This window comes from Hyalella azteca, unplaced genomic scaffold (assembly GCF_000764305.2).
Source record: "Hyalella azteca isolate HAZT.00-mixed unplaced genomic scaffold, Hazt_2.0.2 contig15326, whole genome shotgun sequence".
In the NCBI taxonomy this organism is placed as follows: domain Eukaryota; kingdom Metazoa; phylum Arthropoda; class Malacostraca; order Amphipoda; family Hyalellidae; genus Hyalella; species Hyalella azteca.
Genome location: NW_025945182.1, coordinates 111,891 through 135,682, shown reverse-complemented (window position 1 = coordinate 135,682; position 23,792 = coordinate 111,891). Strand labels below are relative to the sequence as shown.

The window sequence follows — 23,792 nt, the reverse complement described above, 5'->3', positions numbered from 1 at the left end:
GCTTATCACAAGCACCTCATCAATACGAAAAATAAACATTTTTAATTCCCTGTCCACGATATTGGTGATCGCGTCAGAACTGCAAAAATGTTACCGTACTGATGGGGTTTGGACTGAGTGATGGGACAGTCATTGCCCCGAAAATAGTTACGGATTCCCCAAAATTGCATTAATAAATAAATGAATATATTAACATCATAGCAATCAATTATGTAAGAAGCAACATAAAACAATTATACGTAATTAGGAGGTTAATATTTCACGGACCCTAAATTAGAAACGCACAAGAATGGACACAATTAAGAATTCCCTTATAAGCAATCACCACAATAGGAGAATTCAGTTTGAAAAGTCCTTGCAACATTTCCGATATGCAGAACACAAAAATCATAAGATTTGCTAACAAAACCAACACAAAGACAATGCGTACCTATGATTTCGACACAGACGAAATTCAACAATTTAAGCACTAACATTGTACGGGTTGCAATGCTAATCTATACTGATATTAAATGAGAATTTTTTTTGTTTAGCATTTGAAGATGAAGGAAAACCCTAACATTGCTTGCCTCGAACAGTTATATCCACGAACTTGATGATAGACAAAAAAATAAAAGCAAGAGACGGAGAAATAAAAGTTAACTATCCGATAAAATGTTGTTATGAACTGCAAGGAACCAAGATAATATTTTCTGTCAATACATTTAGAAAAATCATATAGGTATTGATTGTTCACATTTTTACACTTAAATTCAGCTGCTTGAGTTTTACATGGTGAAAAAATGCATATGATTAGACGAAGACAAAAGGTAGGCCTGAGTAAGAATCTGGATTTGAGTGGCATAAATCTACTAGCTTTTTCACGTAACATAAGATTAATTTCATCGTTTCTTTTTGAATTCACAATATATTTATAGTGAAACAACAACTATTCGAGAATTGAAGGTAAACAAGGGATTTAATAAACATAAAAATGCCCGAACATTATAAAGATAACGCTACAATAGTATTCATGTTGTCCTAGAGATATATTGATACGTCTAACTAATGATTGTCACCCAGTCCAATAGCAGCAAAATGTACGTAGCTCTCGTAATACATGACACAAGTATTACTCTTGCAGTAAAGTCTTGCATACCTCTGAGGTTCAAAGAAATAATTCCAGGTTTCTGCGTTAGTCTTTTTAGACTCGAATACAAATAAACGAAAGCAACGCACAAAAATTGAATTAGCAACTGAACCTTGATACGTTCCAACAAGTGAAGAGTTAAAAAATAGAAGTTTATAATAACAGAGAAAACATTCTGCCAATATTCAATTAGCATAGAGGTTCACTAGGGCGCCCCGGCTATGAAGCAATACCTCGCACCCGAGGTCACAAAATGAACATTACTAACAAATATAAAGCTTTTAATGGAAACGAAATTTCAAAAATTAATAATCAAACTCAACCAAAAGAGGAACGAAAGTGTGAAATCCCTTGCAGGTTCAAGCAGGCGAGCCAGAAGCGGCAGGATGAAGGCAACGTAACCGAAGCAAAGAGGGGTTTCGTGTCTCACACGAAACATGTTTCGTGTCTCACACGTTGCATCTGAGACAAGAGAAAGTGCAAAGATCCTGCCTACACGACGACGTGACCTCACAGCTAAGACACTAACTCAAACTCAAGCAAAATAGATGGGAAATATTGCCAAATAAAGACAGTTTGTTACCCACAGCTCGAGCAGTGGATAGACGCAGCACTCATAGGCCCCTCTGCAAACCAAGCTGAGTCATTGTGACCAGCACACAAAGGCATGAATGTCATCGGTACTTGGACAAAGTTCCGCTGATTTTTAGCGCATTTTCTCATTTCTGGAAAAATGCACTATTGTGCTCGACATGTCCGTCTGTCTGTCCGTCCGTCCGTCCGTCTGTCCGTCCGTCAGTGACCTCAAGTTAACGTCGACGAGAAAATGCTCTCTGTCACTCACTGCAGTGAGTACCGAGTTATATTTTTTAGTCCTACGAGCTCTGCGATAAAGTGCTTAGAAACAATGCTAATCGTTACACAAAGTCTCATGGACAAGGGCAAGCTAATCAGGACCTTCCCCTTTCCAAGAATTTCTTAACCTTAAACAGAATAGAAGAAAAAAATCTACTTAAGAGTGTAATTTCTTCCAGAAACAAAAATTAGACCAGGAAATATGAATTTTATAATCGTAGGACAGAGGGAGAATTTCTTAACCTTAAACAGAATAGAAGAAAAAAATCTACTTAAGAGTTTAATTTCTTTCAGAAACAAAATTTAGATCAGGAAATATGAATTTTATACTCGTAGGACAGAGGGATTGTTATTTGGTGTAGGAGTAACCATAATACAAGACACTAGCCCGACACTCGAGCATATCGTCATAACAAGACTCCAGGAGCCGGTTTTATCGGTATTTAAATAGGCACCTAATCTATTAATCTCATCAACACCCTACCTAGCAAGCGATGTCATGGACAGCAAAGCACAAAGGCTCAATAAATAACCAAACATATTTGAATGTAAGTTTTTTCTATAGAATTACAGAAGAAACACGATCGTGAGCCACTTCGAAAGCTTGTAGTATAATTTGTTTAGTATTTAATTTCTTCAAATATTTTAAGTCAGACCCCAATCTTCACTAATAGTCAAAGACAGAAATAAGAATATAATTTTTAAATAATTCAAAAATTTGATTTTACGGCAAGAAAAAAATCAAATAACCGAAAAAACAATTTTACATCATCACAACTGTAGAAAATCTCGAGATTTACCACTACGTCCGAGTTTGAATGTAAATTATGGACCAGCGAAGTGAAGCTCTGGCAGACATTTACCTCTGAGGAAAATGTAGTATGAAAAAATATCTGAGGAAAATTTCGCATGCAAACAACGCTAAAGTGCAACGAAGCATCAGGGCACACCAGCGTAAGACACTGACGACTCCAAGAAGTCATGGAACACACAGAAAACGTACGGCTACAAAGTAACAACTGCATCATTTGAAGTATTAAATGGGTGTTTTCATTTGTTCGCAATGGGACAAGTGCAGAGCACTGAACAACATTCAGCACACAACGGAAGGAAGTATATCAATCTCATCAGAAACACCTAGAACCTCACAGCAATATCGAACAATGAACAATATTTATACATATATACAAATAAATAAATTAAACGATAACAAAAATGTATTATAGACATCGTATGCGATATAAAAATTCAATTGATTGCCTATCAAGAAACACTTGTCATCTCGTCTTAGGTGAGAACATACAAGATATAGTGTTCAAACTAATCTGCAGTCAAATTTTCACGACGATTTTTAAGACCTTCAATTTTTCTATTCACGATCAGAACTTTCAAGATCATCACAGAACGTAGGGCAGTATTAAACGAACCATGGGTATAGAACTTGATGGTATCAACTCTGGACATTCGGTCCAGGTTCTTCATTGCACTAACTGGTGTCGGAAGCATGCCACTCACAAGCACCATCATCACAACCACGCCGAGCTTAAAATGCTTCATTAACTTGAAGCATCAAGATGCTGCACTGAAATTGTCTTGCACCAACACAGCAAAAACGTGTGAATCACCTATATGAGAAAAATGTTAAGAGGATTATTTAGAAGGTAAATCACTAATAAGGCTATAGAAAGTTATAATTTTGTCCTAAATAGCCGAAAAAAAGGTAAACGGAAGAAATAAATCGCCAACCTATTCAGTTTGCAAAGATTGCTCAGGAAACGAATCAATTACTTAACGATTTATCTGCACTGTGTAAACATTGCAAATTTTCATCGTTTCACCAATTATTCAAAGTATCTTTAGGAGCGTACAATGATTAATTCATAAATGAATGCTTCGCTGAAAATATCTTTCCTTGATAGTTAAGTTAATCTTGTATATTATTCAAGTATTTCCAACTTTACGAACAACATCTTCCAATGCAAATCAACGTAAACCAATTTAACTTAACAATAAAATTTGCACAATTTTGTCTTGCCTCTGGCACTTAGTTGCCTCATCAGAAATGCGGTAAAGCTTGAGTAAAAAATCTGTAACACATTAAATAAATTGTTCAAAATTATTTCATCAACCTAGAAATGGTTTTTCGAGTAACAAACCAAAAAAATCACCTTAAGAAATTTGTATTATTATTCACTGTTACTGAATCGGGCGAATGTACATTCTAACTTATAAAATAAAAAAGTTCCCACCGACAATTTGTACTGCTGTGATAAGGTATGCCTTACACTTTTAGCTCAAAGCAAACTGTCAAATAACAAAATTTTAGTTCGTAACACACAAATACCCCCTAAAGAGAGCACGAGGTTCTATTCATCTAAGACGAGACACACTAACGGTGAGGAACATCGCGGTTTGTTCTGGTTTTTCTGAACAAGAACGTCACCCGCTCCAGAAGATGCAGACCTCGAAGCATCACCGAGGACATCGCCAGCAGCTCCTGCAATGTTACTCTCTGTCGTCAAGGGAGAAAATTTGTTCTCGTAGGACAAAGGCCCGTTGCTGGTGGCTGCATTTGAGCCAGCCCAACTGCTTTTATCCTTGACTTCTGTAACTCCAAGTTGAGCGAGACTGCAGGACTTACTCACTGCAGTAACAATATGCGAATTGTTCAAGTTACTCGAATTCGCAACTCCCGGACTAAAATTACTGCGGTTATTAGAAGTATTAAAGTTTCGTTTATCAGTAATGCTAATATTGGTACCACCAGCACCACCACTGCTGCTTACAACAACACGATATCTGCCTCCACCGGTGCCTCGGCCGTAAACTTCTGACCAGTCTTCTCCGCAGATTTTAGTATACTGATGACTGTTTTGTTGCAATAGTCGAGCCAGAGTACTTGTTTTAGGGTTCAATGTTTTGCTTCTTGCAGTGGAATTGATCGTAGAGGTAGTATTGCTTGGTGTCGAATACCCTTGGGTGATGGATTGAGAAGAAGATGCCACTATGGACGCAGCTAGGCTCTGGGAGCTGGCACATGAGATGGAGGTTGGCTGAGATATCGAGGGCGAGAGTAAAGAAAGGAATTTCTGATCATTTACTTGAACTGCCTGAGACTGAATCGTTTGTAAAGATTGTAGTTGGTTTGGCTGCGACGGCAAAACTGGCTGATGAGGAACAATTGTGATTGGAAGAGCTGAAGAAGTGGTAAGGCTTTTGTTTGTACCAATAGACGAGGTCTGATCCAAACCAGTAATCGCATTAGGAGCCCTGGAGACATTAGCTACTGGCATAAATAGGTCCGAAGACGGTAGAATGAGGTGATGAGAGGAGGCAGTCGTGGTACTAGGAAGAAGAGAAGAAGTGAGTAAAATAGGAGGAGCGGCAGAGGCAGTTATAGATGGGGAAACTGCAGGGGCAAGGCTAGTAGCGGATGAGACAATGGTAGCGAGGGAGTGTGTGAGTCCAGCTGACAATGCAATCGCTGCGTCTTCACTTCTCGCAAAAAGTGTGCCTGCAGGGAAAATTGTCTGAGTGAGATTCGCAGATGAACTTTGTTGCTGCACAGGAGACAGTAGTGGGTTATTAGTTGTGGTAACATTACCACTGGCGAACAGAGTACTGTTGTCACGATAATTCTCCGTTCCAACGACATTAATGCTAAGCGAACCAGCGGAGGGAGTAGGTGGAGGTGTGGGCGTGAGAGCAGACGCCACAACAGACGCCGGTGCCAGTAGAGGCTGCAGTCCTGTTGATGTCACGACTTGTACACTGGGCTGAAGTACTGATTGAGTAACGCCAGGTTGAATTACAGACTGAGCCATCCCAGGCTGCATAACTGAGTGAGCTCCCCCAGGCTGGATGACTGACTGCGCGATGCAAGACTGTATGCCAGGCAGAGCTGATTGTACAGCATGCGCACCAACAGACTGATGCGTTTGAGGCAGAACGTTTTGTTGCGCGATGCTAACATTATGGGGAGCATGCTGAGCAATGGCAAAGTGATGCTGCTGAGGCTGAACTGACACAGCTGCAACGCCGTGACTACCCGACAACGCTTGTTGCTTGCCAGGACTAATTTGCTGAGCAGTAGCGATGTTGATCTGAGGGACAATGCTCTGGCCCTGCTGCATGACGCTGATTTGATGCGACTGCTGTGAGAGGGGTCAGGATGGCTGGTTGTCCTGGTGGATGACGTAGGTGGTGCGGTGGTGCGGTGTGGTGGACGCCACAGCACCACCAGAGGCTGCAGTGGCTCGGGCTACTACTGCACTCGCGTTGCTGGCAGCGTTAGAAGGGTAAAGTTTAAATCCGCCTCCTTTGCTTTGCAGTCGGTTCAATACCTGCAAGAAAGATTTCATTCAATTCATGTTTTAATTCAGTACTGTTAAGTCACAACTACCACCAATACTGTTAAGTCACAACTACCACCAGTTAATGTACGGTATACAAATTTTCTGATGATTTCTTTTCTGATTAAGATTACTTCTAATTTATGTGCACGAGCTCATACAAAAAAGCAAAAATAAGCTACACGTTCCAGTAAAGTGCTCTATTTATACTGTTCTAAGTTAAAATAGATTGAAAAAAGTAAAATGGAGTCTTTCATAAATATTTTTTTTTCTTTTCAGCATATATCAAACGGACAATCAAGCTTACACGCACTACATGAACATTGAGCTGAGATAGGACATAGCAATCGATCCTCTTCAGTGCTTTAGCAAAAAACTATCACATAAAGTAGGTTCAAAATCACAAGAATATGCTTGCATTCATAAAACATTGGAGTCCCGTGACCTTGAGATTACACAAGTGACCAAAAATCATGCTAATTGTCAATGGGCATTATTGCTCGACCGTACAATGTTAATACAATGGATACATACAAGCAATATCAGTTATTGCAAGTCGCATAATTCAGTAATAATTTTGATTCACTTCACACTAAGCTAGAAAGTTTGGTAGAGCTTCAACATCATTGAGTTTTTTCAGGTTGAACTGTTTTCATTGAACTGTAATACAATTATGTTGTTTAACTCACAAGCTACCATTACATTTTAAAATTTTTTGTTGACTAATTAAACTATGCTTTATAAATAACTATCATGGATCAAAGCACAGCCTATAACCAACCTCATTTTGTAAGTTTCCTTTGAAAAGCCTTATTAGTTTTTTTTACAACCACTTTGGCAAAACAAGCCAGCTATTAATTTGCAACATTCAATCGTGTCAATCTACAACATGTGGCAGCATGAATCATCGATGAGGCAGCAACTAATCTACAGCTAGAACAACAGCCTTAAGTGAGTGATACAACAACCAACTTGCAGCCCTTAAATTAGCAGGACTCACAGTAATGACCCCAAGCAACATCAACCGACCTGAAGTGTGAGAGGTGCTAGAGGCCACGGCTGGTGCGAGGTAGGTGACCTGTTGCTGAGGCTGGCTAAGCCATTACATTAGCCAAGAATCTCACTTATGACTCACTGAATACACTGAGTAACCGACCTGTTGGACCTGCTGGAGTGTGAGAGGCTGGTTGGTGCTAGAGGCCACGGCTGGGGCGAGGTAGGTGACCTGTTGCTGAGGCTGGCTTAGCCATTACATTAGCCAAGAACTTCACTTATGACTCACTGAATACACTGAGTAACCGACCTGTTGGACCTGCTGGAGTGTGAGAGGCTGGTTGGTGCTAGAGGCCACGGCTGGAGCGAGGTAGGTGACCTGTTGCTGAGGCTGACTCAGTGGTATGCTGGTCGACCCGCTGCCGCCCGACGCACTGACCACACCGCTGCTTGTTACCACTGAAAGCAGACGTACAGCGTAAACTTCATGCCAACATACTCTTTCATGTAAGAATAGCACTACACAAACGAAGTAACTAAGAAAGTAAGTGCAATAAAAATTTAAACCAACAAAAACAATTAACACGCGAGACTGCATGTTGAACACCAAAAAATACCGAAGCTTATTTGGGGCAAGTTTGACGGTGCACGTAATAAGTAACATTACCGAAAATAAATTATTTTTGATTATTTTCTGCTAAAGGAAGTCAGAAACTCATCGTCCAGTAAACTGGTGGTTGGTTTTTTAGAGGCTCAACCCCATAAAAACCTTAAATAAAAACAAAAAATACATTGCAGTATGAGGTAATACTAAAAGATACTGGTACTGGTGACCAAGGCGTCTTCTCGTTGCCTTATTCTATCGTGTATCCGGCACCATCAATGACCCATACAGAGAAACACAAAATTATAGCTACTACTTGACTCACTTCATTGCTGAGCTATATAGCAGGATTTTCGCAGACCATCTTTAGAAAAACTACATTTAAACTTTCAGAGACCTTGATTTTTAATGTGAACATTTTGGGAATCAAAAAAATCACCAACATGACCAGTTGATGATATACCNTCTACCTTTAGAGAGTTTATATCACCACAGAGAATGAGATGACCGCTCTACCTTTAGAGAGTTTATATCACCACAGAGAATGAGATGACCGCTCTACCTTTAGAGAGTTTATATCACCACAGAGAATGAGATGACCGCTCTACCTTTAGAGAGTTGAGTGGCGTGAATGAAGCGCGAGTCTGCCGAGAACGCGCTGCTAGGATGCAGCTCCAGTCTAATGCCGCCGCTTGCATCGCCTTTAAAGGACTTCAGGCCGTCGGCGATGAGGTAGCTCGTCGTGCCGGGGTTGAGAACGATGTTTGTGCCGTCCGTGTTGATGGTCTGGCCGACGGTTGCAGCCGTGACGGGTGAGGCAGACGTCGCGGCGCTGACGACAACGTTACTCAAGACTCCCGTGACGGTTGTAGGCCGGTTTTCACCAGTTATCTGATCACGGACGTAGGTTTTCATGGTTGAGGGATGAATGCGTATAGGCTGACTTGTGCCCACCGTGCGCATGCCGCTGAAATTCACGTTACTCAAGTTTATTGTTTGAGAAGATAATCCATTCGGGATCGTCACAGCCACTACTGGAATGCCGTGATTTTTGGCGTTTCCATTGGCATCTATTTGTACAACGCTGTTGAGCAGGCTAATTCCGGGGCCATTCTCACTAACTTTAATTTTCTTGTTTTTACAGTTCTTAGGGAGGTTGCTGACGTTCTTATTAACAATACTATCTATATGATGAACACCTCGTTTTAATTGTCCGCCAGCTACTGTACCCACTATTCCCATACTGCTAGCAGCCACTTGAATGTGTCCGTTGTAGCCTGTGCTGACTGTGATGCCATCTTTATTAGTAGCTAAAGCATTTAGTGGCACAGTTGCCTGCAGTTTGCGCGCTAGCAAAGGCTTGACGTTGTTAAGACGTTCAGCCGCAACAGCAGGCAATGTTCCTGAGACCGTGGCGCTATGGGAACCACTGCTGCAGCTCGAGTCAATAATATACGAAGTAGGAGAGGGCTTCTTCAGTGCGGTGCGCAGAACGCTGCGCAGCAAGTCATTCTTGTGCTCTGTGGCTAGGAATCCACCCAGACGACGTGTGTTGTATGAGCATGTCTGCAAAGGTAATTACAAGTAACTACATATTGCAACATTTTGATAATATCTTTGATATGTGGTGGATATAATACATATATTACTTGGTTGCAGCACATAGTAAACAAGTTTCAACCATCACGCACGCAAAAGAATCAGGATAATCATGCAAGTCCCTCGAGTTTCAAGTTGGAAAGCTTATGTTCCACATAAGAGAATCTGTTAAGTAAGAAAAAATCACATAAAGAATCTTGTGAGACAAAAACCTTTGGTGAACTAGAGATGAAAAGATTTATTCCATGGTCCAAGCCATACCAAATCTGCCATACTCTGCATCAATTCTTTGGTGCACTGACGAAAAGATATATTCCATGGTATAAAAAATCAAGCAGCCATACTCTGCATCAATACTCAATAATAAAACTCACGGCTAGGGGCTGAGGAGGAGATGTAGAGTAGAAATTGTCAGTGTGGGTTCTAGATGGTCGGACAATGGCTAGGGAAGCCGCCCACTGGTAAGGGGAAGCGGGGGGATGGATGGAGGAGTGTGAGGAGTCCGTGGAGTATTGCTGATGGAGGGAGGTAACTGGAGTAGTGGAGGCAGAGGCGCCACTCAAACTCCGGGCCAAAAGAGGGGAACACGAAGGGCCACCACCACTCGTAGCACCAACCATGGTTAGATTAACGCCAGCAACCATGGTAGAGTTAGTAGATGAAATGCAGGAGGTTGTTGTGGTGGTGGTGGTTGGGGTAGTCACACCTCGAGAGGGAGTTGAAGCTCCCTGCACAGAATCAAGCACACCAATCGCATTTAGTGAACAAAACAAGTTTGTAAAGTAGGTAACTAAACAACTGGTCAACAGCAGTGCAAAGAGGATTGCAGTGAGTTGTCAAATAGCCAGAGAAAATTATCGAGCTCGTGATCTTAGTACGGTACGCTTCTTGAACCTGCTTTATGGGATGTTTTTTGCAATATTACAGACAGAACTGAAACAGAAGCGTATGAAGAGAGTTTATAAAATGGACTTGGCCAACATTATGGTCAAAACGTATTGACCATAAGGCTTAAAAATTTAAAAATTTTGATGCTAAGAAAATTGTGTCTGGCTCCTGCCAAAATATGGTTCAATTTTTCTCGAATCAATGCTTTTGATTCGATATTTGATTCAATTTGTTGCATGAAACAGGAAAGAAATGCCTACTAAGTGAAGATTATAAGTAAATACACAAAAATATCCATTGAGATAAGAAATTCTGTTACAAATGTAACTTGGATCCACGAAAAATTCGTAGATAAAGTTTTTTAAGGAATTTTCAAATGATAGGTTCAGAAATTTCAAATTCTCGAGTAACGTAGCAACAATAAAAACATGTAAATGCATAAAAGATTAATAACACATAAATGATAAAATATAGTAAAACATTGATGTTCAAATAGCAACCACATTCACCAACAACTTTTTCCACAAAATTCGTGCAACCTATTATTCCTTGTGAGATAAAATATATTAATAACAAATAATTAAACGATAGCATGCGCTTACGATCTGCTTTAATAAAGTAATGCCCACCTGAACAGCTCCGGAGCTACTCGCTCCATCGCCGGATTTGGTCGTCTTATTAGCGCGGTGTTCGAAGAGAAGCTCGTCGAATTTTTTACTCCGAGAGTTGACAGCTCTTCTTAGAGTGAGGCTGTGGGTCTTACAAGTGAGGGACCGCGTGCACGGCTTGCCAGTCTCAGCCACAAGCACACCGCAGTGCTTCTCTGGATTGTATTCTCTGTCTTTGAGTGGTACGATCTTTCGCGCCTCGCAAGGCTTCTTCTTTTTGCTCGATTTCTTAGGGGAAGGAGTGGTACTTTGAGAGGGGAGGCTGTGTATGGGTGTAGTGTGACCTCCACTGCTGAAACTCGATTGTAATGGAGACTGGGTGAGTGTGGGACTCTGGCTTACTATGCATTGACTGCTGAATACTGCCTTTTTACTATTAGTCGAGGTGATGGGAGACTGAGGTAAAGTGATAGGAGTTGCAGTGCCACCAATAACGACCGTGATACCCTGAGTAGTGCAAACACTTTGTCCCAGCGACGTGACGTCTTGGACGTTGCTTCCTGCCACAAGAGGTGTCAGAGGTAAACTCGAGACACTTGATGCACTCAAAGGGGACGCAGCTGCCAAACTCACGGAGCAAAACGAGACTGTGGGTGATGGAGATGGCGCTGGCGACGATACAACCATAGGCAAGTGCGAGTTAGGCTGAATAAAACTACCTAATGGTGAATCATAAGCATTGATGCAATTGTTTTGCCCAGGCTGAGTGATTGAATTGACAGCGTTTGTCAGTTCTTCCGCCTGAGAAGCATCCGACAGCCGCATTTGGTCTGACTGGTCCAGAAGACCCAAACTCCTGAAGCTCGACTGCTGCAGGGTAACAGGACTATCCCCCGAGTCCAAGACCGGCATACTTAATTGTTCATTACTAAATTGCACCTGAGATATGCTCCCAGAACTTGACAATTGATTCGAGGAAAAATTATCGGATGTGAGTGACAAAGAGTCAGAGAATTGCACAGTTTGGTTGTCAGGAAAATAAACAAGAGAAGAGTTATTAGGTAACAACGATGGGTCAGACGAGTCAGGCGTGGCATTCAAAACGGCATTCAAGTCAGACTCACTCACCGTCGCCAATAAATCAGCCTGGATTTGGTTGAGGGTTTCAACAGACATATGGCCTATAGGAACAGGAACAGATCCCATATTATTAGAGTTACTATTGTTATTACTACCCAAATTAGTCACTTGAACACCGTTATCGTTATTAGCTCTTCTCGAGGACGTCAATGTGTTATTATTTGAATGTAAAGTTGAAAATTCATTGGAAGTATTAGACATAGCAATAGACGAATTGCTCAAACCTATACTGGCAGTGGAAGAATTGTGCGATGCTTGCGAGGTGACACCTAAAAGAGAAGAGGAGCTAGAGTGATGTCTCCGCCCAACCATGACTTGGGCCTCGACAATGTCATGAGGAGGTAAAGAATTGCCTGAGGGAAGTGAATGCATAGAACGAGATCTGGAATTAAGTTGCTGAGATGCAGTCAAGGCCTCGACCTCCTTCTGCAGCATGGCAGATATCCTCTTAACTTCCTCCTCGGCACTATCAACGGCGGGAGAAGCTGAGTGTAACACAGGAGTGTTATTGCTCCCATCACTCCTACTATTGCTATCGATGTGTCCGTCCATGGACATCATAACACCAGAGGGTGATATCGAGGACAACATCCCACAAAAATCATTAGTGCTGCTGTTGGTATGATTGTTCAAGCTTGTGTTCATGCCACTGGGCCGATTGCTCGTAAATGAAGCATGACTGGGAGTCATGCCAGAACTGCCAACGCTGGAAGGCCCGACACTAGGCGGCCCCACACTGGGAGGCCCAACACTGTGAGGACCCACTGACTGGGGCCCGATACTCTGGGGTTCAACACTGAGTGGCCCAACACTAAGCTGCCCAGTGTAGTGAGGCGAGGGGTTTAGCATTGAATTATTATCAAGGGAAAGATCCGGCAGTGCTCGAGTCTGATGGAGAGAATTACTTCCATGGTGGTGGAGGGAATTACTTTCCAAGGGGAAAGCTTGATTACTAACACCGTCACCTGCCAAGCTCGGCAACTGTGACGATGACGGAATGAGGGATGGAGAAGAGTCGTCCTGAGGGCTGTGCAGGGCTCGTAATCTGCTATCAAGGCTGTCCTCGTCGTCTTTAGATAAACTGCATGGCGATGGTGAGGGAAAATCCAGTCCAGGAGAGATGACTGTTCTTGATGAGCTATTCCTTCCTATGAGTTCAGTGCCTCCTTCACCATAGTCAAGACCATTACTAATACCTAATGCTACGTTATTGCTAATAGTGCTATTACTCCCATGACTGTTACTATTGCTACACCTACTTATGTTCCGACAACTGTTAGTCAAGGAGCTCTGTGAAACTCTCACGTTGGAGTAGTTAGAATAAGGCAAAGTATTGGAGGCTTGCATGACTGTTCTTGGTGTAGAGCCATTTTCTAATAAGGAGAAATTAGATGTATTTTGGGGTACTCCATCAAGAGCAGCTCTTAAATGGACATAGCTGTCAGAATTGTGGTTTGATAAATTGGAGGCGAATGTCTCATGTTTGGTATGCAGGGTGTTAGTCATTGCAGATATTGAAGTGGAAGGAGCAACATTTGGGATTTCCATTGGCAAATCTGAATCTTGGCTGGAGCTGCCAAAGAATGATAGACCCAAACCAGAATCTTGTCTGTCTCCAGTCAAGAAAGATCCAGTTGGGCTTCTTCTTGGATTCTTTTCTAGTAGTCTCTTTAGTGTTTTGTTTTGTGAACTGCTACTGGCGCCCAGACATGTCACTTCAGTGATGTTATCAGACGTCACACTAGAAGCTTTACTTTCGTCACTGCCAGAAAAGACCCAGCTAGTTGACGACGAAGCAGCCGCAGCACTAACAGTTATGGCATCACAAGGCTTGTCAGAAGAACTTAAGAAGACCTTATCAATGCCGTGTTGTTGTTCTGGAAAAGTTTTGCAACAGATTAAACATCTCAATGTTTTCAGTTCTACATCAATAAGTAATTAAGGACAAAACACAGAAATGTTTTTGCTGATAAATAACATTGTTGATTGAATGTGGACATGCCAGCAAACATGATAATCAAATTATTATGAGTTCAATTTCATAGAAAAATAACATGGACAAGATAAAATACTTTGTTCCAGTGAGCTCTATTTTACAAACTTATATATCTACTCGAACATGGTTGAATAGACAACTAACTATTGTGATATTGTATAATACTGTACAATACGCAACATTGTGTTACATAGGTACGGTACACCATTGAAAAATTGTCAGATATTTTTCTAATAATTTAATATGATTTTGCTTGTAAATGCAAAGATGAGATATTAGGTTATAATTTGTTCACACACATAATTTTAGATAACCGAAGGCATTTCAAATTCACTTCTGCTGTTAATAATTTCACCAGGACTCTTTCTTTTAAATAATCTATTATATATGGCATCCCCAAGTAAAGTATGTTTCGAGTGGCTGAAGAAATGCAAAAATATTTACTCAAATGATTGCCAGCTAATTCAAATCAAAGTAAATAATTGAATCAAAGAGTTATAATATTGAATTGAAATGGTGTTCAAGTAGGTATTATAATTGAATCATAAATGTGTTTTTATTGAATAAACAAAATCTTCTTGGAAATCTACACAATGCAAATGAAGCAAAACTTACCTATGTGATGCTTGAGAGCCTGAGGCTTAACAGACACTCCACAGAAGTCACAGACAACGAGATAAAAGTCTTCCCACACTGGACAGTAGCCATAAGTGGCCATATCTGCAACCAAAGAAACCCATCACACTTTATTCTGATGAAAAGAAGCAATTCTCCTGTATTGTCATGGCTCTCAAAATTCATGGCTTGGGAGCCAGCTTTATTAATTTTTGAAAACATTTTTTCAGGATTAGGGCATTTAGAAGATAGGCTCATGAATCAAAGAATTCAAATTTCTATCATGTTACAACTAGAAAGAATGACAAATTTTAAGAAAAATTTGCTTATAAACATGTTTCAAAAAGTATTTAGATTTAAGGCACTAATAGTAACTGATAAATTAATATAATATATGTCTATACATAAATTGTAAAAGATGAATAAATGATATAAAAAAATTACAAAATCAAATATCGAGAACCAAATAATTTTATGTTACATATTTTGTTCAAAAACACATACCTACTGCTTCTTTCATGATTTAGGAAAAAATTTCAGAAAAAAATGTTTTTCTAACAATTTAATCTTAAGTTTCTAGAGTGCAGTAGCCCCAGTAGGGCATGCTAAATATAAAATGAGGCTTAGTTGACAGTTCATAGTTGATAAGCAATATCATTAAAACTACTTTTTACCACACTTCTCTTGAACTTCAGTTCTTGTTTTTTGTCTGTCTGCTACAAATCTTATAATCAATATTTAACACACTTCTACCTGACCAATTGATCTGAATTTTTGCACGCTCGAGTTAAATACAAGACAATGCATGAATCAGTTGACAGAATAAAAGTATTTTTTAAAATTTGAAAAAAATGAATATTTAAAAAGAATTTTTTTCAAATAGTTTGAAATAAAATAAGAAATTCATTGTATATCAGAGACACAGGCATCTTTAGAAGTGTGGTCTTTAAAATGTACTTATTAAATGCACATTATTAACACTAAGAGGGGGACATGAGGCAGAGATTTTGAGATGAAGATTATAGTTACTATGAGAACAAAATTTCATAAGTACTGCTTATGTACCTACATCATCCCTGGAAATTTAAAGTATTTTCCTGCATGGAAAAGTGATGCCATTAATAGATGCTGGATTGTAAAATAGGCAAAACAACTATATAATATAATGATATCATACATTCAATGGCACACCACAAGGGCTGAACTGAGGACTGACACATGAACTCATTCCATTTTTAAATAATCCAGGCATCAGGTTTAGAAAAAAGTTTGTCTACAAACCACAAGCATTCTTATTGGTTTCCATCATCAAGCCAATGCAATGTAATCAAAAAATCCTACCTTTCTTTAGGTACAAAGATATTTTCCATAGTCATACACAATTGTCTCTAATTACTTACTACAGTTGTGCATGATGAGCATCTGTGTACATTGGTATGATGTCAAACAATCTTTCCTGGCAGAACATAAAGGGAGGAATTATAGTACTGGCTATTTATATAGGTACTAGTGCATCCCTCCTATTTGGCGTCCTCACACCCAGCTGGATAATGAGCCAATATTTTCAATTGACTGGAAGATTTGAGCTTGCATCATTGGTGCTTCTCATTTGCATATTTTATAATCCTTGTAAACTCATTTTAACACAGAGGTCCAGTTTGAATACAGCCTTCAGCTCTTACCCACCACTAGAAATTGTAGATATGTTTTCTCTTTTTAGCGCATTTTTTCATATATGGAAAAAAATATAACTCAGTACTCACTGCAGTGAGTGACAGAGAGCACATTTTCTCGTCGATGAAAACATGAAGTCACGGAGACATGGATGGACAGATGGACAGACAGACGGACGGACAGATGGACATAGCGCACATTAGTGCATTTTTTCATAAATGAGAAAATGCGCTAAAAAGGCGCTATTGTGCTCGTCATGTCAGTTTGTCTGTGTCTGACTTCACGTCTTTGTCAATGAGAAAATGCACTCTCTTTCACTCACTTCAGTGAGTACTGGGTAACCTTTTTTTTTCCTTCATCTTTCATTCATAATTTTAGGTTTCAAGATCTGTCCATAAAATTTTTACTGTACTAAAACCAATTTTATCCATAGTCTGGAATTTTGAATGGGTAATCAAGCTGGACCTCAAAACATTCACTATAAAATATAATAAATTCATGTGCCCTTTTCTTGTTTTTAAACTACTTATGATTTAGATATTAAAATTTTATCAATGGGGGTGAGCAATTTGCAACTGCTGTCCACCACAAGTGTACATTTGAGTTGACATTATTTGAGCATTGAATTGGCATCTTCAGACTGGTCTGTTATTAGAATTTTTCTTCTGTTCATAAGGTATTATGTTCCATTTTTAGAATTTTTCTTCTATTCATTAGGAATTATGTTCCATTTTTATATGTTTCAATTCAAGTTTAATTTAGCTAGTAAAAAAATGGCATCATTTATAAAAATAAAAGTGGTCTAAGTTACCCCATTTTACGGTACTCCAAAGTCCTCCACTTCCTTTGTGTTCCACAGTCCACTGCTGCTCATGACGTCACAACGAATCAGTAGGAGCAGAAGAATAAATGAGATTTTTTGTGATTTGTACTCATTTTTCCTTTACTGATATATTACTATGTCCATACATTACCATATTATTGATGTGATGTTACCATATCCATGGGCATGCCATCAATTAGTATATATAGTAGTAGTGAAGAAATTTCTAGAGCTTCAGATGAGTTTCGTCTATTTCGCGCCAAAGTTGCAATATTCGGTTTAGAAAGGTTGTGTTTCTTTGTAGTTTTCAGGCTCACAGCACGATCCATCTGGTCTTGGTAGGCTTCTCTATTTCTGAGGCTCGATTTGCTCCAACTTCTCTCGTCTCATCTTAATTAGTTGCGTGTTGACACAAATGCGTTGTTTTTTCAAGGGTATGGGTCTTTTCTGACATATGTCCTGGTGCTGTGCTAGATCCCCTGCAGCAGGTAGCACTCAATCAGATATTGCTTGAGGTTGTCAATTCTAAAGATGCTTTTGGGTACTTCTTTCAGCGTCCTAGGCAGCATTTTCATCTGGGGTGAGGGCAGCAGTGTTGTGGTAGTAGTTTTGCCAAGTATCAGTGTGGCAGACCTGCCATTGAGCATTGACAACAATCTTGTCTACTGAAAGCTTCATATCAGCAGCATATAGCATTTCTTCTGCATCTGTAAGCTTACTGATTGTAAGGGCTTGTAATTTTTGTACCATTTTAGTGAACTCTATACTTGTGAAACGTATTTTAGTGAATTACTTGTGAACCATTATAATTGCACTATTAAAAAATAACCAATAAAACTCATAAACATAGGCTACATAGCTAGTATCACTGCTCTTCTTGGAGGGTGTTCCTTGAAACAGGCTGGTATTTATTTCTCATTATGAGAAGAGCAATCAGAAGGTGACACAGCCATTGTGAACCTGTGACAGTGCTAAAAAATTAATCAAATCAAAGTAGAACATTCGAACAAAACAAACTTTGAAAGTACTTGACACAAGCTGTCCTGTCCCTGTGTGGTACAGTGGTAAAATAATGAAATGTGAATGTGAATTATGAATTTATGAACAGATTGAATGCATTTGAAAGTGAGTTAGGCAAAAAACTAGTTTGATACCATGCAGGCCCCCTTGGGGGGCACATGACCCTGAGGCAGAGCCATAAGTACCTCTTTCTAGAATTACACTAAACTTTGGAGCAACAAAATTTCAGTAACAAGTAGGAAAATTCCAATCCTGAATTTGATGGCGGATTAATTAGGGTAAACACACCATAGTCACTGTGGGTACTTCCAACACCCCTCAACTTTTTCCTTTATATTAAGCTTGGCCTTAGTTCCACACAAGTGTAGATGGTTGAAATAGTGATGACATACTATTGTGCGCCAGATTTCCGCAAAACACTAGGTCTAGCAAGAAAATGTTCAGATCTGAAGAGCAAAAGTCCGAGTCAACTAGTGAGAACATTGAAACGCGTATGAAAGTTGATAGTTGACCATGCTTTACTAAATAGTGACAAACTGTGTAGAAAGAATATTATGGTTTGAGACTTTCAAATAAGTCTGTGACTATATTAGGAATCCTTCAAGTATACTTGTATTTGCTGATTTTAAGTGGTAAATAAATTAATAGATCATTGATTTAAGACACAGTTTTAGACTCATAAAAACTCATTCCGACACAGGGTGTTGGACTTACGACAGACAGGGTGTCGTAAACTGTCTAATTCCGACAGCTCACACAGTCACAGGGTGTCAGATTTACGAATAACAATTTTTGAAGCGCTGTCGGAATTAGTCATAATATGCTGCATTTTGTCACACACAGTATCGGATTTCAGCAATTTTGTGGATTTAAATTTCAAATAAATAAATATGGCAACAGTTTGGAACGTTTCATCATTGCTGGTGCATAGTGTGGCGTTTTGAGAGTGACATAAACCAATCAGAACTTGAGTTGCACATACAGTTATCTATTTATAGCCATTAATTTCTTACTATGTCTTTAAGGGGTCAGAATATGGTGTGTTTACCCTATCTCTTTGTTTACCTATCTCTTTTTATCTTATTATTAACCTAAGTGTCAGATTGAGCCACCAGATTCCAAAGTTATGGAAAATGTTGTTTCGCTTGAAGCTGGCCAATTGGGAATATGGAGCAGTTTTATAAAATTTTGGGGGTATTACTTTAGCAGTGTGGAATTCCACAGGGGTAATATATCAACTGGTAAACATAGCAAATCAGAAAGCAGGACCCAAAAATCTGGAACGTCCAGCACACTTCCACTTTCAGTCCATCATCATCACTGATGAGTCTCTGCAAGATGCCACATATCCGACACGCGCCGCAGGCCTTCAGCGAGATAAGGTGGTGCTAAACCATGGAGGCAGCGGAACGTCAGAACAGCGACTTTAAACTGCGTGCGCTGCTGGATGCGCAGCCAGTGAAGGTCATGCAAAATCGGTGTCACGTGGTCAAATTTCCGCCGGGCACAAACGAGTCGCGCTGCAGCGTTCATTACGAATTGCAGTTAAATACTAATTATACATGCATGCAGAATCAATCGTGTGCAACAGTAGCGGGAATCCTATGATGGTTAGTGGTTAGTTCTCATTACGCAATTGATGAGGTAACTACAGAACATTACTGCAGATAAAGATAAAGCTCCCAAAATTCGAGACGATAATTGAGTGAAAACTTTACGCGATATATTGTGAGCCTTCTAAAGTTTTAATAATGAAGAAATCACAAGGTTCACAGAATCTAAAGGTTTGAATGCTAAATTTTTGACTTTCGAGTACTCTATTGACTAATGAGTTTATTCTAGTCAGTCAACTGTGAAGTGTCATGTTGTTTGTTGTGCATTGCCTTTTCTTCGAGAAGTTTCTCTGACAGCCGATGAGTTTCTCCTCAATTTGAAAGCCGAGGTAACGAATAGGTGCCATAAATGTTTTTTTATACTTAATTTGAAACTATTATGTTGGGAGTAAATAGTATTTCCTTCTGTAGATCCATCCCTCTTGCTCATCTGTGAGTGACGCGCGCAATTAACAATCTTGCATGGGACCTTCTCTATGTTGCCTGACTTGACGTTCATACGATCATAGCTACCATAACCGAAGCTGATTTCTGAAGGCCTGCAAATCTGTTTCTAGTTGCCTGGAACATTTTTTTTTAAGGCGGGACGCTTTTTTTATGTGAACCACGAATTTTAGAATTCCAGCCTGTACATTAGATTAAGTGCATCCAAAAAATGGGTATTTTTATTTTCTAATTATATGTTTTTTGGGGTGTAGATGAAGAATCTGAAATCCGTTTTTGGTGGTCAGCATTGGAAATTTTTAATGGAACCTGTTCCTAACGCTAACTGGACCTAACCTGCAAGGTTTTCGTTGATGGGCTAGGTTTTTCCTATGTTTGGAGTCCGTCCGGCGGCCGGAAAAACCTAGGCAATCAACGAAAACCTCGCAGGTTAGGTCCAGTTAGGAACAGGTTCCATTAAAAATTTCCAATGCTGACCACCAAAAACGGATTTCAGATTCTTCATAGGGTAAACGCGGTATATTCCGACATCGTAGGTAATTCCGTCACTTCTCTAGTTTTTCCTTTATATTAAGCTTGGCCTTAGTTCCATTGACGCGTAGTGAAGTGTTTTGAGAGTCATGTGAAGGCAACAGAACTTACGTAACGCATACGTTTTTTTTTATAGTTTTTCATTTCTCGATGCGTTCTTAAAGTGTCGGAATATACCGCATTTACCCTGAGTTCATCTACAGTCTACACTCCAAAAAACATATAGCCTAATTAAAAAATAAAAATACCCTTTTTTGGACGTACTTAATCTAAAGAATTACCAATTTTAGGTACAAATTATTTTTTTAACAAGTAATTTATAGAACCTGCAAATAACATTAGTACCATTTTACTAATTTTTTACTGAAAGACTTGTAAAATTGCTATGGGAATGGATAAAATTAGCAAGATCCACAGGTGTTTTAGAAGTTTAGAACCAATTTTGACAATTGACATCTGCCCAATTTTCCACTTCTGGAAGATGGAAGATTTTTTCTGTAGTTTAAACTCATGATTTGACCATTTCTACTGTATCAATATTAAATGAATAGCTAGCCTAATTTGCAAATTTCAAAGCAAGATGAATTCAAGATTTACCTAGCTATATTACAATTTATTTAATAATAAGAAAGAGAAAACTTTCTTCTTCTCTTCATTAGTAATAATAAATACATTTTTTTTAACTTTTTGCCCCAAATTGCACGAACGTCAAGTGGATATTCAGGCATCAGCTGATAAAAAATAATAGTAATAACAAGTTATGTCGAGCTGTGCGTGTACGAGCATGTTTTTTTTCATCAATTTCTCGTGTAAACACACTCGTTAAAAAAGAAAATTGAAAAAAAAAAATTTTCGATAGTAGTACATACCTTCTTTTTTAAGAAGAGATGTGGAAGCTTGTGGTCTGACTTTGCCATGATCATCATTATTTCGCAGACCTGAAATAAAAACAAACTTGAATAAGAGTGGCGTTTCAGGAGATCGTGGGAGAAAAATTCACGCGATTCAGAGAGCACGTACCGCCGATTAAACACACCGTTCATTAACACGATTGACAGAATATACTAGAGAAAACCTTCCTGTACACTTCACTTACTTAATAAATTAGAAATTCCAGAGCTACGAGTCCAAAAAGTCCATAATTTCCCCTCAAACTTTGTAAGGCTGTCATCGAGGGCAGCCATCTTCACTTTTTCCACTGCTTCTCATGACGTCACGAAGAATCAGTAGGAGCGGAAGAAGAGTCAGTAGGGCAACTAAATTATTTTTTACCACTGGAGATGGTGCCTATCCACGCACATGGTAAATACCTTTTTATTGATTGAATAGCTACGTTAATCCATTCTAATCGGATGTTTCTATTAATTTCCGTGATGAAATTTCAACACGTGGAGCTTAGGATTCAATAACTGATGATTGGCTTAGAAATATTAGGACACAAAAGTATTTCTGCATCTAGGATACCATACATGCAGCCAACGGAAAGAAGACTATAAGCAACAGCTGTGTATGCTGGCTCAATTTACCGATGCTGAATTGGTTTTCAGCTGGCAACTTTGAAATATTTGAAGCTATTACTTTATCGTAAACTGTTTGCACCTTCCATAACCCCAATGAAACCTCACACACACGTTGAAGTGGCAATCAAGTGTCAATTTAAGTTATCCAATATTAAGTAGAAAGCAATGTATGTTGGAATTAAATATTAAGTATGAAATTCTAGAACGAACTTGATGCTCGAACCGTTTAATGCTTCAGTTATTGAATTTTTATCAAGAAAATTAAGAATTGCTTAGCGATTCTTTTAGTTCGCGTCAGAAATGTGAATATAATACTGTGTGATAAGTACGGCAATGTACAGAAGGATTAAAATAAATATCCGGAGACCTTTCATAACTTTTAATAACTCATAAGTCGTAAAGACTACTTCATACAAGTCAAGACTTGGTTATACACTAATGGTGCTACTAGTGAGTGCTTGATTCGCTTCCCTAGTGTCACTATATTGTCATAAATTCTCTAATTTCGCAATGAATATTCAACAAATTTCGAGAGGTATTTCTGCATGTTCAATTTTCAGTTGCGCTGCTCAAAAGAGTGTTTTAGAATAGAATAGAATAGAAGTGTCGGCGTTGAAGAAATAGGCCCATGGCCTGTTGCCGATGCTTGAACTTTTCGTGACTTGATTCACGAGGGATCCGGCCTTTGGAACCCGATCTTTCTATAGCTGACGATTGATTGAGATAGCTGCTGGACTTATTGCCTGGTCCGTAATTTGCTAGGCATTTAAGACTGAACATATGCTCCTGCATAGCTTCGTCTAGTCTGTTTTTGAAGATGTTCATACTCGGAGCGTCAACGATGCTATCAGGGAGGCTGTTCCACATGTCGGTGACTCGAAGCGAGAAGAAATTTTGTCGCATGGATGTGTTCCAAGGCTGTTTTGTTTTAGTTTATAGCCGTGGCCCCTGGTGTTGGTTCTTGTTTCAAATTCTAGTAATCCTTCTGGGACCTTGTATAAGTCATGAGTATACTTGTATACTTCAATGAGGTCCCCACGCAGACGTCGATAACTGAGGCTTGGAAGCATCATAATCTTTAATCTTTCCTCATAGGACTTGCCTTTCAAGCCCGGAACTATTCTTGTTGTGCGTCTTTGAACACTCTCTGCTAAATTTCTGTCCTTATCAATTAGTAACATGAGGAATAAAACAAATCAAATACAAAGAAACCAATTATTGTACAAAATTATTTATATAATGAACTGCTTCATCGTTTCTAAATCTAGGAACTCGAAAGAGCGTCTGATCAGTCCAAGTCGTTTATTGGCTTTATTAGGATTTTTTAACACACTCAGGTGGTAAGGTAAAAAGCAAGCAATATTTTTAACATTTGCCCTATGATATTA

General features: G+C 39.3%; 2 protein-coding genes across 2 annotated transcripts; both read right to left on the bottom strand.

Moving 5' to 3' along the window:
* Positions 1-3,095: 3,095 nt before the first annotated feature.
* LOC125179135 (endochitinase A-like) lies at positions 3,096-7,569 on the bottom strand. Its single transcript, XM_047884369.1, has 2 exons — positions 7,493-7,569; positions 3,096-6,327 (listed from the first exon to the last, which is right to left on the bottom strand). Exon 2 carries the CDS (start codon positions 6,115-6,117, stop codon positions 4,351-4,353), a length of 1,767 nt encoding a protein of 588 aa, XP_047740325.1. The 5' UTR covers positions 6,118-6,327; positions 7,493-7,569; the 3' UTR covers positions 3,096-4,350.
* LOC108679922 (serine-rich adhesin for platelets) lies at positions 6,151-22,068 on the bottom strand. Its single transcript, XM_047884367.1, has 9 exons — positions 21,981-22,068; positions 21,754-21,822; positions 14,780-14,884; positions 11,050-14,045; positions 9,907-10,260; positions 8,542-9,499; positions 7,640-7,788; positions 7,472-7,573; positions 6,151-6,327 (listed from the first exon to the last, which is right to left on the bottom strand). Exons 1-9 carry the CDS (start codon positions 22,066-22,068, stop codon positions 6,151-6,153), a joined length of 4,998 nt encoding a protein of 1,665 aa, XP_047740323.1.
* Between the last annotated feature and the right edge of the window lie 1,724 nt (positions 22,069-23,792).

What these genes read in the sequence shown, in the direction of transcription:
- LOC108679922 (XM_047884367.1), bottom strand. Translation starts at nt 22,068, where the DNA reads ATGGCTGCCCTCGATGACAGCCTTACAAAGTTTGAGGGGAAATTATGG. An exon ending in GTAGCTCCGGAGCTGTTCAG is followed by an intron (nt 10,261 to 11,049) that starts GTGGGCATTACT and finishes GATTCTGTGCAG; the next exon opens with GGAGCTTCAACTCCCTCTCG. An exon ending in CGCCACTCAACTCTCTAAAG is followed by an intron (nt 7,789 to 8,541) that starts GTAGAGCGGTCA and finishes GTCTGCTTTCAG; the next exon opens with TGGTAACAAGCAGCGGTGTG.
- LOC125179135 (XM_047884369.1), bottom strand. Translation starts at nt 6,117, where the DNA reads ATGCAGCAGGGCCAGAGCATTGTCCCTCAGATCAACATCGCTACTGCT.